The sequence below is a fragment of the Frieseomelitta varia genome, unplaced genomic scaffold, assembly GCF_011392965.1.
Source record: "Frieseomelitta varia isolate USP_RPSP 00005682 unplaced genomic scaffold, Fvar_1.2 scaffold_220, whole genome shotgun sequence".
In the NCBI taxonomy this organism is placed as follows: Eukaryota; Metazoa; Arthropoda; class Insecta; order Hymenoptera; family Apidae; genus Frieseomelitta; species Frieseomelitta varia.
In genome coordinates this window covers 85,292-99,339 of record NW_025109947.1, presented here as the reverse complement: position 1 = coordinate 99,339, position 14,048 = coordinate 85,292, and the positions used below count along the sequence as shown (strand labels likewise).

General features: G+C 42.5%; 1 protein-coding gene across 7 annotated transcripts in view; it reads right to left on the bottom strand.

Annotated features, from left to right (window-relative positions):
* The window catches only part of LOC122527461 (Down syndrome cell adhesion molecule-like protein Dscam2), a 55,495-nt gene that overhangs the window by 6,951 nt on the left and 34,496 nt on the right, over nt 1-14,048 (bottom strand). For 3 of the 7 annotated variants that reach the window (XM_043651678.1, XM_043651676.1, XM_043651677.1), the window contains exons 8-25: nt 13,076-13,227; nt 12,091-12,363; nt 9,991-10,290; nt 6,298-6,417; nt 5,505-5,678; nt 5,194-5,344; nt 4,644-4,792; nt 4,428-4,559; nt 3,846-4,146; nt 3,191-3,369; nt 2,920-3,089; nt 2,709-2,847; nt 2,482-2,599; nt 1,939-2,390; nt 1,681-1,862; nt 1,179-1,572; nt 753-896; nt 445-630 (exon numbers count right to left, since the gene is read on the bottom strand). In XM_043651678.1, the coding sequence (XP_043507613.1) occupies nt 445-630; nt 753-896; nt 1,179-1,572; nt 1,681-1,862; nt 1,939-2,390; nt 2,482-2,599; nt 2,709-2,847; nt 2,920-3,089; nt 3,191-3,369; nt 3,846-4,146; nt 4,428-4,559; nt 4,644-4,792; nt 5,194-5,344; nt 5,505-5,678; nt 6,298-6,417; nt 9,991-10,290; nt 12,091-12,363; nt 13,076-13,227 (3,716 nt within the window). Of the gene's footprint in view, nt 1-419; nt 631-752; nt 897-1,178; nt 1,573-1,680; nt 1,863-1,938; nt 2,391-2,481; nt 2,600-2,708; nt 2,848-2,919; nt 3,090-3,190; nt 3,370-3,845; nt 4,147-4,427; nt 4,560-4,643; nt 4,793-5,193; nt 5,345-5,504; nt 5,679-6,297; nt 6,418-9,990; nt 10,291-11,470; nt 11,756-12,090; nt 12,364-13,075; nt 13,228-14,048 lie in introns of all 7 variants that reach the window. The other 4 variants (XR_006306346.1, XM_043651679.1, XM_043651675.1 and 1 more) reach the window with 4 other exon arrangements.

The following is a 14,048-nucleotide window of genomic DNA, read 5'->3' as shown; positions in this document are numbered from 1 at the left end:
CGCTTGTCGAGTGGATAATATTTACGAATAGAATTTTAGTAGTATTTTCTTCAAGAGTAAGATTGATCGGCGTGTACATTGTACTAAAAATCGTCTAACTTCGTCAGATTAATCATTCAAAAATTTACGTGACATCCTAAGGAATAATACTTCTAAAGAATTGCGAAGGATGTTCGATGAAGGCGGAAGCGATGCGTGATGAAACGTCGTGATGAAATGTGTGTGATGGAGCTGATACACGAGTGATACATTCAATGTCGGTCGCATAAAAGGCAGAAAGAAACAAGACGATGATCTACGATGATGGAAGGAAGATGTATAAAATAATCCACCTTTGCTTTCGTGAATATCTGCAATCGAACGCTAACGGGTCTGTCCACTTTCGGTTGGACAGCGCTACGCGTGCGACTTTCTTTTACCTGAACAACAATTATAGTACCAAACCTGGCTGTCGTCCGTATCGTAACAAAGGTTCACCTGGAATCTTGTCGGGCCCTCCACCCGTATTCGCCGCTTGTTGCAAAGCCACCTTGTGAATCGTCGCGTAGTAACGTTCTCTTTGCGTTTCGGCGTTTTGTTGATTCTCCTGGGTCTCTTTCATCGGACGTTGCATTCTGTCTCCGAGATATCCTGATATATAAATAGAAACAAAAATGTTCCCTTACGGTACATTAATTTTTCTAAATCTAACAATTTAAAAATCATTGAATCATCTTTGGACAATCGGCGGATATTCAGAATAAACGACTTACTGCTTCGCCAGCGAAGAGCTACGATCACCACAGCGACAACTAAGGCAACGGTGGCCACGATCAGAGGCAGCATTACTTTCACGTCAGCGTAGAATGGCACGGCCGAGGTAATACCACGTTTCGACAGTTCTGGAGGAGGCGGTTCTGCAAGGTTTCAGGAACACAGTGCTTTTGGATATGACTATTTCAACTTGAATACTGTCACCAGACCGACCGAATCGTCTTTATTTATCGTCATTTCGAATCTTTAATGGTTGCGAAATTTTCGTCTATCCTTTGTCCACTATAAATTAACTGCTCTTGACGAACCGTACCGTGTTCTTACTTCAATTTTCTACTCTTTAAACTCAGAAGTGACAAGTTCGATGTGTGGAGTTTCGTTTTTAATTGATGTTGGACAAAGAATGGCCATATCATCGTGCTTACCGCCTTCCTTTGTCAACGTCACGAAGGTGAACTCCGCGTGATTGCTACCGGCTACGTTGTGGGCCTCAACTTTCAGCTGGTAAACCGAGCTCGGTTGTAAATTCGTCACGACAAACCGTCGTTGCATTTTCACGCTGTTCGAGACTAGTGTCCAGTGAAATTCGTTAATGGGTCTGTACTGAATTACGAAGTAGAGGATCGGGCAACCGTTATCTGGCCACACGTGAAGTCGGAGGACTAACGTGGTCGAGTTTGGACTGAGGAAAGCTGCCGCTGGTGGTATTCCTGGCGCCTGTCCTTGAGTTCGCACTGAGAGCACCGGTGACGATGGGCTGCTTCCGATTTTGTTGTGAGACGTTAAATACAATTGATATGTATTACCGCACAGCAGACCCTAATCATAATCAATCATTTCATTTAACGTTAGTAATACGACGTTAACGTATTTTATATGTTTTTATATTGACATTTATTTTTAACATTTTTATTATCTATTGCATACCTTTAATTCGTGACTTGTGGCGTGACGAGATAGTTGTAACTCGTCTAGATTCCCGTGCGTTGTTCGATAATGTAACGTGTACCCTGTGAGTGGCGCGCCACCACTGTGTCCAGGCTTCCAGTGCAACAAAATGCTACTCGACGTAGAACTCGTCACGTAGAGAACAGGTGCATTAGGTGGAACTACGAACAGAAGAAGATTGCAAACTGATAGTCTCTTCACTACGGGAGAACCTCGCTTCAATTGTCAATAACTTACCCTGTACAGTCAAAGTATAATGCAGCTTGTCGCTGCCTTGAGCATTCTCCACCTGGCAAGTATAGTTCCCGCCATCTTGTGATTGTAAATTCGACAATACGAGCTCTCCAGATGGCAAAATTTGTACATTTCTCGTTGTGTCGGTACGAATTTGCTCGGCTTGTCCCTTGTACCATTCTCTGGTAGGATCTCCAACTGCGTTGCAAGCCAGGGTGACAGTTCCTCTCCACGGTTTCACTACGTGGCCCCCAAAAGACGTGATTTTCGCTGGTACCCGATTCGTTGGTACTTGTGCAGCTACTCTGGAACTTTGACCCTCGCCTACGCGGGTGCTACCGGTCACCCAAAATTGATATTCTACGTGTTGCTGTAAATCAGTCGCTTCGAAATAAGTACTCGCCGCTGACAGTGTTCTTTTACCGTGATTAAGTTCCTCTCGGCCATCCACGACCCTGCAAGATTTAAAATTGCATTATACGATTCACAGAGTGATTATACAGGATCAATCAGTAATTTTACTATACTAATAACAGTTAGTTTTACCTCGTGTACAGATTGTATTTCGTGATAATCCCGTTTGGCTCTAAGGGCGGGAGCCAAGAGATGAAAAGTGCCTGTGGCGAGCTGACCACCACTTTTATGTCTGCTGGACTACCTGGCACTGTGGACAAAATTAAAAATACTATTAAATTTCCATCTTCAGGATTATCAGTCAAATTGTTCTTACTGCATGGTTTTCAATTTTCAATACGAAATCCGAAAAATTTTACCATCTTCCTCCGTTTGGCAGTAAGTTACCGTCGTAGCTACTCCGTCGCCGACTCTTGTGAATGCTAACACTTGAATCGTGTAGTTCGTATATTTTCTCAGACCGGTGAGGACAGTGGTTAAAGCGCTAGTCTTTCGTACCTAAAACAAGGCAACGTTGAAGAAGCTCACTCAAGACCTTTCTCCGAATAAAAAGAAATACGTTGTGCTCACTTCCATTTCGTCGACGCTGCGCCACATATCCGCCAGGATAGGCTCGTAATGTAACTTATATCCCTGAATAATACCGTTGCTGTGCGTGTTGGGTGGCGGCTGCCAGGATACTTGAAGCGATTGCGAGGTTAACGCAGCGCATCTTACGTCCTCTGGTGGCATACTTGGCACTAGATAATAAACCGATCTTGCAATTAAACATACCTATCGAAATTTACAGTTGTTTGGTGTTTCTTTTTTCTTTTTTTTTTTTTTTCAGAATATACCTTACCATCTTCCATTGTCTGCGTGAGCAAAGGTTCAGAAAGTGGACCGGATCCAACTTGATTATACGCTTGAACCACCAAAGTGTACTTTGTGTAGGGTCGAAGGCCTGTTAACCGAAGTTCTGCGCCCCCTTCTTCACCGTCTCCGGACACCGAGCTAAAGTTATACGAGGGATTCGCCGAGCTGAAAGAAAATTGCAAGCGTAATGGAGTTCTGAACTTGAATAGTTCAACGTGCTCCGAAACATCTGTGTAATTAAATTATGGTATATATACACAGCGTTACGCGAGTTCTTCGTTATCGCACTTTTCTTTTCTTTGTTTAAAACCGGATGTTTATTATTATTCGTCCCTTTCTAGAGAGATAAAAAAATTATTAAATAAAATATCTGCTAGTTACATTGCACGAACGTTACGTTTAATCAAGTCACGAAACTACGAACCTCGCGAGAAAGTTGTTCGTAGAATAACCGGTTAATTTTCATTCCATGCAAATTATTTCTCGCAACTTCGAAACTTAACTCAAGCCATATACTCTTGAACTCGTTATGAAATTTAATAGCGCTGAATGTTTCTTTAGGGCGACGCATCTTTCGTCGACGAGTTTCGCTCGAAGCACGACTATACAGGAGAGAGATTACTCTGCTTCGACGTTCCTACCTTGTTTCCCTGTAGCCAACATTGAATCCCTGAATGTCACCGTGTCGGAGTTCAGGCAGTGGTGGCGACCAAGTGATTAAAATTTCAGAGGAGGACAGAGCCCTAGCTTCAAGATTAATCGGGGGTCCAGCCGGTCTTTGTGGCTCGGTTCTGACAATCAGTTCTGCCGAGGGCACTGATCTACCCGCTGGTCCTTCGGCTATTACGCGTATAGTGTATCTGGTTGCCGGTTTTAACTCGTCTATTAGAGCAGCGTACGGAAGGGGCGGTCCGGTGAATTCTTGTTGTTGCCACAGTCCAGCTATTTTTAATACGATGGACTCAATAAATATCAATGCGCGTGTTATTCGACTGCAATGTTTATGCAAACTCATTTCTCTACTGAAGAAATCTGTGGAATCCGAGTGAATACTTTAGTTGTTTTATCGTCACTGTATACCTTTGAATATTCTATTTTCAAATATCCTACAAATGCATAAACATCAGCAGTTTGCACGTTATTGAATTAATATGATAATTTCAAATCTCCCCACACAGTTGTATCATCCTTTTAAAAGTAAATAAAAGATAAAAAGCAATCACCATCGCCTTCTTTATATTGAAGGATATACTTGGTCACTTCGCTGGTGTCTTGTGACTTGTGTTGCCATTTAACGTTAATGCTCCGGCTGGCAACCATGGCAGTCTCTAAAGAACTTGGCGGCTGTGGTGGCTCTAAATTACGAGAGAAAGTCGTTCATTCCTCAAACGAATATTTTTCTTTTCAACTGGATTTATTTTATACTGATGAGATTATACCTTGCACGAGGAGTTGCACCAACTGTTGATCACGTCCATACAGATTGCTTGCTTGACAAAAATACGCGCCACTGTCGGACGCTTCCGCCGAAGAGATTTGCAATTGTGCTATCACACCGTCCGGTGTTACCTCTCGTTTCACTGTAACTCTTCACGCGTAATCGTGAAAGAAAATTAATCACAATCCTACACTTTGTAATACCTAATACCTAGCCAAGTTTTGCAAAACTTAAATACTTTCCGTTAGAAATGTCAATTTGCAACAAAGAATCCGCAATTAATCTGTTAAGAATTTTATTTGTAAAATGCACGTGTGCGATTTTTCAAAATAGCGTATACACAACGAGCGTTAGAAAAGAAAAGAAAAAAAAAAGTGGAAACAAACTGATGAAAATTTAATCGAAAAGTTAATAAAACGTTGAAACGACTTTTTCCATCGAGCGTTTGAAAAAAAAAAAAAAGAAAAAAGGAAAGAAGAGACAGTATACGAGTATCTAGCGATGTATCAAAGAGCCTCATTCGACAGTATTCAAGCTAATCCCAGTTTTACCGATAGTTCGTCGAGGGATTTAACTCAATTTTTCCGCCTTTCAGCCAGGTGACGGTGACCGGTGTGTCGCCGTGTACCTCGCAATGCAAAGTTGCCGTGTCGCCTTTCTTCACGGTGACAAGCCTCGACGGTGCCGCGAAATACGGCGAAGCTAAACGGAGAGATCGAAACGAGAAATTCTTCAGTAGATAGAACGAAACGTTTTACGCTGTCACGTTGATCATATTACTTATCGAGGAGTTCATCGTCTCGAAAAATTGATTCTACCCGATTTGTATGTATGATCGATGGATATGTACGCTGTTACTTACAGTTTACTTTCAGCTGGACTACTTTGCCGATACCGCTGCCAATGCCGTTGCTCGCTTGACAGAGGTAAAATCCCTCTCTGTCTTCTTTCACGTGTTGCAACAGCAGCGTACCATTACTGAGGATTTTCGTGTACGCTCTTTCCCGCAACTCCTCGTATTCACCGGATTTGCTCCCTATTTCGTTGAGATAACGAGATATATATATCGAACGGCGAGATAAACAGAGAATTAAAACTAAAAAAGAGAATGTGTTTCCCTACGTTTTCCAGAGAATGTGAAAGAACACGTAAGGAAATTAAATTCGACGAGTAAGGGATTAAATTCGCTTTGAACTCGCGCGATAGCTTCGCAATCTCGCGGCGACAGGAGGCATTTCTAGAGAGAATCAAAGCCACCAATGCCGCGTTTTTCCTTTCGAAGAGTTTGCTTCGAGCTGGTGATGCCTTTAATGAGAAATTTTTACTCAAAGAACAGGTACCTTCGACAATCTTTGAAACTAACGAGGAGAGATAGAAATAGAAATTGTTCTTTGCTTTCACCTTCCGGCAACCTACTTGCATTAAATTTTACAAAAAAGTTTTCCTTTGCTGTTTCTATTTCTTGCAGCAGATTTTCCATCCAGTTGGAAAATAATAATTTGTCATAACGCTTGGAATTTCCTCTTGTCGCCGCGACGTTCAAACGATAGAGTTCAATTATGCGAATTAATTCGAGAAGAAATCTTGAGAAAAATCTAACTTGAGAAAAATGAAATTTCAACGTTGATTTCTCGAAACAAACGGTTCCTTCTTACCCGTGGCCTTTTTCCAAACGATAGTAGGCGTAGGCACGCCCTGCGCTTGGCAGTGCAAAGCGACGTGCTTGTTTCTTTCGACGCTGACGTCCGTCGGCTCGACGATCCATCGCGGCGGTACTGAAAACCAGAGCGGACAGCTTTAGACAAGCCCGTCGCGTAGACTCTCGTCTACGTTATTTTGTTTTTTTTTTACTGGTCGTTAGCGATTTAGAGACAGGTACATCGTGAGTGAGTCGTGAAAAGCGCGGTCAAAAGGACGAGCTCGTCGACGGTGTGGCGCTACGTCGTCGTCGCATATACAGCCTCGTGATACGTATGTACAAAACGAGAAATACACACTGTACAAAAGTAAAAGTACGAGGGAGAACGTAGAGTGACGTAGGATCGCCTGTCGTCGACGAGGAACTCTTTTTCTAATCTTTCTTTATCCGAAACAATCGACTTATCATCGATGAGACATACCGACCGGCGGAGAAAAAACTCCAGAGCCTCGCGAACTAGAAATTTTGACAAATGTTTCCGTAACACCGTGGCGGAGAGAATGGTAAATTTACATAATGAGAAAAGTGACAGAGACATTAAGAGACAAAGTGAATGAAGGTTCGTGGGGGTGAGGTTCAGTATGGAAGTATGGGGTATATTATAACTGTCGATGCGAGACGTCCGCGACAAGGTTACAAGCCCTCGACCGATTCTCGTGGATCGCTTGCAAGAAATAAAAATCACTTGTTTATCTGCCTCTACTCAAGGATCGTCAATCGTAAAAGCGGTTCGATCGATGCACCATAAATGTACATAGGTAGCCCAAAGAGGAGACAGACGAAAAGAAGAGAGAGAGAGAGAGAGAGAGAGAGAGAGAAAGAGAGAAAAAAAGAGGAAAAAAAGAATGATCATAGACCAAAGAAGAAAAAGAAAGAAAAAAAAAAAAGATAAAGAGAATGGAGGTACACAGTGCAGTACGAAGCATCTATCTGAGATCACTGTATGTCTAGCTACGGCTCAAACGAAATCGCCACTAAAACGTGTGCATCGTCTAAATTGCGACAAACACCGGATATACAGTACGAGTGAGTCCTCGGAAGAAAAAAAAAAAAAAAAAAAAAAAAAAAAAAAGAGAGAAAAGGTTATGAACGTTAATCTGGCGGACACGGTGCCGTCGCGCATCGACCAGTGTTCGAGAGTTGATGAGGTTGATATCTGTCTTTCATGGGTGTTACTGTTTGGCGGGTTCTACTTCTTACGGTGGTGAAAAACGCTGCACAAGCGAGATACTGTGAGTGGGATTTCCAACGTTTTACAAGACGGCAAATACCGGCCACGCATTTAACGCGTGCGACAATATAATATATATATAGATATATATATATGTGTGAGTGTGTGTATGTGTACGTAGACCAAGTGTAATGTGAAAAAATCTGTGTGTGTTTGTGTGTGTGTGTGTGTGTGTATAACGTGTCATTAAATATATATATATATAAGATACTCGTTCAATCGTGGCGTGAAACAAGTAGAACTCTCGGAAGAAGAAAAGGCGGCAAAATTGGGCGGGATGTGTTGGGGTTATCTGGATGAGAGCATGTCGGCGGAAGACCGAAAGATAGTATATATATATCGTGGATAGGCGAATAATAATATATATATGTATATATAGATATATATCAAGTACCCGCTTCTAACGACTAGTTCGACGAATACGAGTTTGATTAATCATAAATACGTACTACTAGCCTACATTACCGGAAAGTTTCGCGTTAGAAACACACGGGGCGGGCCACGTGTTCCTTCACCGCCCGATATTGCATCCCCTCACCTGGATTGACGTTTCATTTTCACACACGCGTGCACCGACGCGACCCGTCTATGCACGTATATACTTCGCCCTTGTTGTCTATTTTCATTTGCCGGCTCGCCGTTCGACCAAAATGGAAAAAGTTCGTTCCGACTGGCGCCCCGTGTATTTCGCGGCCGCGAAGGAAAGATAAAAAAGAGCGTGACAGAGTGAGAGAGAGAGAGAGAGAGAGAGAGAGAGAGACAGAGACAGAGAGACAGACAGAAAGAGATAGAGAGAGAGAGAAGGAGAGAAAGATAGAAAAGACAGCGAGAAAAGCATGCAGAAGTGTAATGAAAAAAGGTTGCCTTCCAACGAGCCCAAAGGAGAGCCACAGCGCATAGGTTCTGTGAAGATTATTTGGTCGTGAGCAGAGTGGCACGTGCTCGTACTCGGTTTGATCAAAAAACACTTAAAATATATATATATGTATATATATGTAAATATATAGAAGTAATAATAATAATAATAATAATAATAATAATAATATGTAGACAAACAGACAGAAAAAACGACAGCTACGTCAATATATATAGTAAAAAAGAGTGCATGCAGATAAAGTGTGTATGATGCTCACATACACGCACGCACGCAGGCCAGAAGAGAGTTTCAGTTTATTGTTCGTACACATCGCCATTATCATTGTCATTATCATTTGTTTTTTTTTTTTATATATATATAGTTTTTGCTTGGTTGGTTGGTTGCTCCGTTTTTCAAAAAACGAGTAAAAAATAAGGAAAGGTGCAAACTGTTACCTTTATTATTCGGTCAAGTCAAGCAAACCTCGGGGGTCCACGAGATACCGACGCATTCCCAGAGAGCCAAAGCAACGTAAATGTAATACACACTGTGTCTGAGGGAACGAGGAGAATTCTCTGGATTTCTGGACACGGGACACGATGATTCAAGAGGGTTCAATGATGAAACGTGCGTGATCTCGCTACGAACAGACCTCCGCTATTCTTCGTCAATTGAAAACTGGCATGTGCATGTTCCTATGTATAATCTCAGGGTCATTCGTTATTTGATAGCTCGTCTGTGATCCGTGCGAGAACACTACGACGATTAACGATGGTAATGCAGGAGTCGAATTAGTAAAGCGTCATGACGTGATTCGATGGATGTTAGATTATGGCAGTTCGGACGGGGATGGATTCGATGAATTTCTCAGGATGATACAGTTGGGAACGGGGCAGAGTAGTGGTAGATTCTCGACCTCGACGTAATTTCCTTTGACAAAATACGTATTATATTATTGCAGAGTTCTTTCACGATTATTATACTCGCGTTTAATCAGATACTTCAAGTTTTCTCTCGTCATTGATCTCAAAATGGGCGTAACGATTTCCGATTGACAAAAAGAAAGAAAAGAAAAAAAAAAAATGTTCAACGTACGTGCTACCAAATGTGCAGAGAGATTCGCTTTGTTCAAATTGCTACCAAAAACCAAATTCGCAGACACGAACTCTAAATGGATACTCTAAATTCTTACTGAACGGACTCAATCGTCTAAAAGTTTCACTAACGAAAAAGCAAAACAAGGAGCAGAAATTCCATTTACGATCACCACGTGCTAAAAAGTACCACAACCTAACAAACGTAAAAAAAAAAAAAAAAAAGGAGGAACACAAGGAGGAGCATGTACAGCTTACGGGGAACAAGTGACAATTACCTGAAACGAAAAAATTCAGCGAACAAAAATTTCTCAAGATAGGAACAACGAACGCAGTTTATTGCAATTTCACGACATTGGACGACAAAAGACTATTACGTCCGCGATTTCCGTCGAGATCGATGGAAAAGGTGAAAGTTTCGGTGGTTCTGGGATGATGATGGAAAAGGGTCGCCGATCATCTAGTTACCTTTTACCTGTAGCTTGGCCGTGTACCTGACCTCGGCGGCGGGGTTCGCGGCGACGCAGGTATAGTCGCCGGAGTGCTCGGCCGCGAGGTTCGTTATACTGAGGAGGCTGGAGTAAGGATCCAGTTGGGAGATGTTTGCGACGGAGGCGAGATTCGGTGGCAAAGGGAAAGGGCTTTGGCCGTCTTTCAGCCAGGATATCGTTAGGGGTGGATCACCCGCCGCGACCCCGCACACCGTCCGCGTCCGCATCCCCTCGGATAGTCCCTCTTGGAACGTAAATGGCTCAATAATAGGGGGTACTGGAAAAGGTCAAGAGAGAAGAGAGAACCATACGTGAGAGCGAGAAAAAGATGGCACCAAAAAAACGCAAGAACCTTTTTTTTTGTACCAGGTACATGTGTTCATTATATATATATGTATAAATATATATATATATATGTTTCCTTCTTTTTTTCTTTTTTTTTTTTTCTTAAATATAGTAGCGGTATGTTTATATATATTATATATATAGACAGTAGTACGTCCATGTATATGTATAGATATATATATAGAATATAATATGTATATATATATACGTAGAATATGTACAATAGAGGCAGTATAGTAACGTAGCAATGTAGAGGAGAGAGAGGGTGGCCCCGCCGCGGACCTGCCCCTGCCGCCCTAAAACACCTTGTACACTTAAACTTGGCATCGCACACTCACTCTGCATACGGTCGTTCCCAACGCAAGAGCTAGCATTCGCGTCGACTCTTTGAAAATTTGCTTCATTCAAGGAGTTGCTGATTTTTGAAAAAAAAAACAAACTGTTCATTTCGTCACATGTACATACGAGTCCACATCCACGTTTGAGTTTCACTTCGAAGAGTCGAGACGAGGAACAAGGAAGAAACGTGGGAGATGACAGTGGCAGGTCTCGTGCAGGAGGATGAGCCACGCTAAGCGTGAGCCGTCATCAAGTACGCGTCACCAGGTCTCTACGTTCCTGAATGACGTTCCGATGGCTTTGTATCAGATAAAAAAAAGAGACTCCTTCTCGAATGAACGCGTAAGAACTGAACGAGCTGTGCGATCACGCGTCTTCATCGTATCGGTTTACGTTGAAAGCTATTTACAGCGGTGAGAGACAGCGCTAACACACACATATCGAGATTTTTCCACACGAAGCGAGAACGAAGGAAACAACGTGTGTGAAATGTACAGAGACTTGCGAGACAGAGAGAGAGAGAGAGAGAGAAAGATAAAGAGAGAGAAAGAGAGCGAGAAAGAGAAAAAAAAAACGATATGGATACGCTCGCTATGACTTTCACGGAGGAGGATGTGAAAGTAATAAAACAGCACTTTGAGATCCTCACGCGGTTCATTCGCAAGTGTGGGCAACCGTGTGTACGCACTCATACCGATCTCGACACTCGCACGGATTTTCGGGCGGTCAGGCGGTCGTCGGGCAAAAATGAAGGGGGCCTAGAGGAGGATTACCATGAACCACAAGCCGCTGCGTGTGTGATACCTCTGCGGCCAGATTACGGGCCACGCACGAGTAGTTGCCGTTGTGATCTGGAGATAAACTTTCAATCATCAGTATGCTATTGTACTGGTCCATATTGGTCACACTGACTCGCTCCGACGGTCCCATTGATCGTCCGTTCTTGAGCCAGGAGATCGACAGTGGCAGATCGCCTCTTGTCACCGAGCAAGTCAACGTGATTCGTTCGCCGAGATGAAGATCACGATCTGCCGTGAATGGGCTAATTTTGGGAGGAACTGGAATAATAACAACAACGACACCTCGTGAACTCGTGAAGCATAGACGAAGGTAAACACGTTGTGTGACCCGGGAATTCTTCTCTCTGTCCATCCTGGAATCCTATAAACTATTTTTTTTTTCTTCTCTCTTTTTTTCGATATTTTCGTTCTTTTTCTCAATTCATCGTTCTTACTGTTACCGATCGAAGCAACAATTTCTCGAAATTAACGTTTTCGGTTTTGTCTTCGTCTTTGCCACGAGATAATGGTTATGGTCTTGGTATCATTGTCCCCACGGCATATCGAAACACCTGCAACAATCGTGGAATAGCGACACGAACGAAATGCCTTACCGATCACTGCGACGTCTCCGGATCTCCTCGCGCTGTGCCCCTGCTTGTTCCTCGCCGAACACGTGTACACGCCGGCGTCGCCCTTTTTCTGCACGCTCGTAATCACCAAGGTGCCGTCCGGAAGCACCTTCTGCCGGAGATCGTCCGGCAATTCGCGATTCGCTCGTTCCCACTTGATCTCCTCGATCGGGTAGCCGGCCACTGGACACTTCAAGCGGAGAGTCTCACCGGCGACGGCGGTTACCTTTGGAATCAGTCGGATGTATGGAAGACCTGAAGCGCCAGAAAATTCATTAGTTGGTATTGAAATTTACGAAAGAATCGAAGTATAAATTGAAAATGCTTTTTCGTCAATAATTCAATATTTATATAATATTTTCGTCAATAATTTAATATTTATAATATTTGCAATATTTTCGAAAATTTTGTCCCGTGAAATGAGAGTGAGAGCTTCGTTTGCTGTCCGAACATACGAAATTTCACAATTAATTACCGCCTGAAGATATTTCTTTACACCATTACGGCGAAGAAATAGCATTGGTCTGACTACTTACACGGTGCTACTACTTGTAGGTGCCGTCGGTGAATAAAATTATCGTATGTCGGCAAATAAAATTCCGCGCGAAAGCATAAAATTACGATTCGAATGTAAATTTCACGCGGCGTGCGAGCACGATGTAGCAAAAATTACAAAATTTTGTTACCGTGAATAGAAGTAATATCCGAGTGGACGCTCGAGCAAGAGGTCTGACGTCGTACGCGGTAGTACTACTTACGCGCTCCTACCTGCTGAAGCGATGGCCGCACGCTCGCGGCTGTAACTTATTTCCATTTTATTTAAACAATTTGCAGCGAACGAAGAGCGCGACGGAGCCAGGAACCAAAGCTCAAACGTCAACCATAAATTGGACAAACTCCAACAGGACATTAATTTACTGAACATTATTCACGAAGTTTCGGTCGCCGGATTTAGCATGAAATTTACCGTAAACGTTGAGGCGGGCAGCGTGAGTGACTTTCCCAGCTCGATTTTCAGCCGTGCAAGAATATTCTCCTCCATCCTCCACCATCACGTGGCTGATATTGACGTGCGATATAACATCGCCGTGGACCGTCACGTATTGACCGATAACAAACCTTCGAACATCGATAAAAAATCCTTTTTTAATGAGCCGTCGTGACGCACAATGACATAAGAATTTTTACTGGTGGTGTTCAAATAAATCTATAATTAGATACACAGTACTTGCAGTAATTAGGATGTCGTTCTCTCTCTTTTTTTTCTTTTTTTGATAAATTTGCTTTGAAATTATTCTTCGAATTTCGATTATAAAATTATGTAAATAAAAAAGCAATTACACGAACAGTGTGCCAATCTACCTATCTATCGATTGATCTTTATTTCTGTTCTGATCTTCTAATTATTTCGAATAACGTATCAAAAACGATTCCAAAGTGCCATAACACGACGCAACGAAATATCGTTATACGTACATTTCAAAGATTACAACTAAATGATCGTTCGTGCATTATTCCGTCACACTGAAACCTCGATCACTCGATTCACACACGCACGCACACTTTCTATTTCCACTTGAAATTCAACCGCTGACAGTGAAACAAAACTTCCGCCTGAAATTCCCATTTGCCGCAATGATCATCAATCATACAGACTCGCGGCAACGAGTATTCGTTAATCCTTTTGCCCGGTTTATATTATCATTTAGCAGGATTTTCGGAAAGGACAAAGGCGAATATATTTCCACGGAACAATTTCAAATTGAAACTATATTTCACCAGCGAAATTTCAACGAAAAAATCCTCCAAGATAATGAACGAACTTCTTCCTTCTCTTTCTCCTTTTTTGCCCTTTCTCCTTTTCTTTCTCAATTAACGATTAACTTTGCCGACGAGGTGAAGTGGAGGGACACGGTGACTTTCCACCTCTCTCCGACACG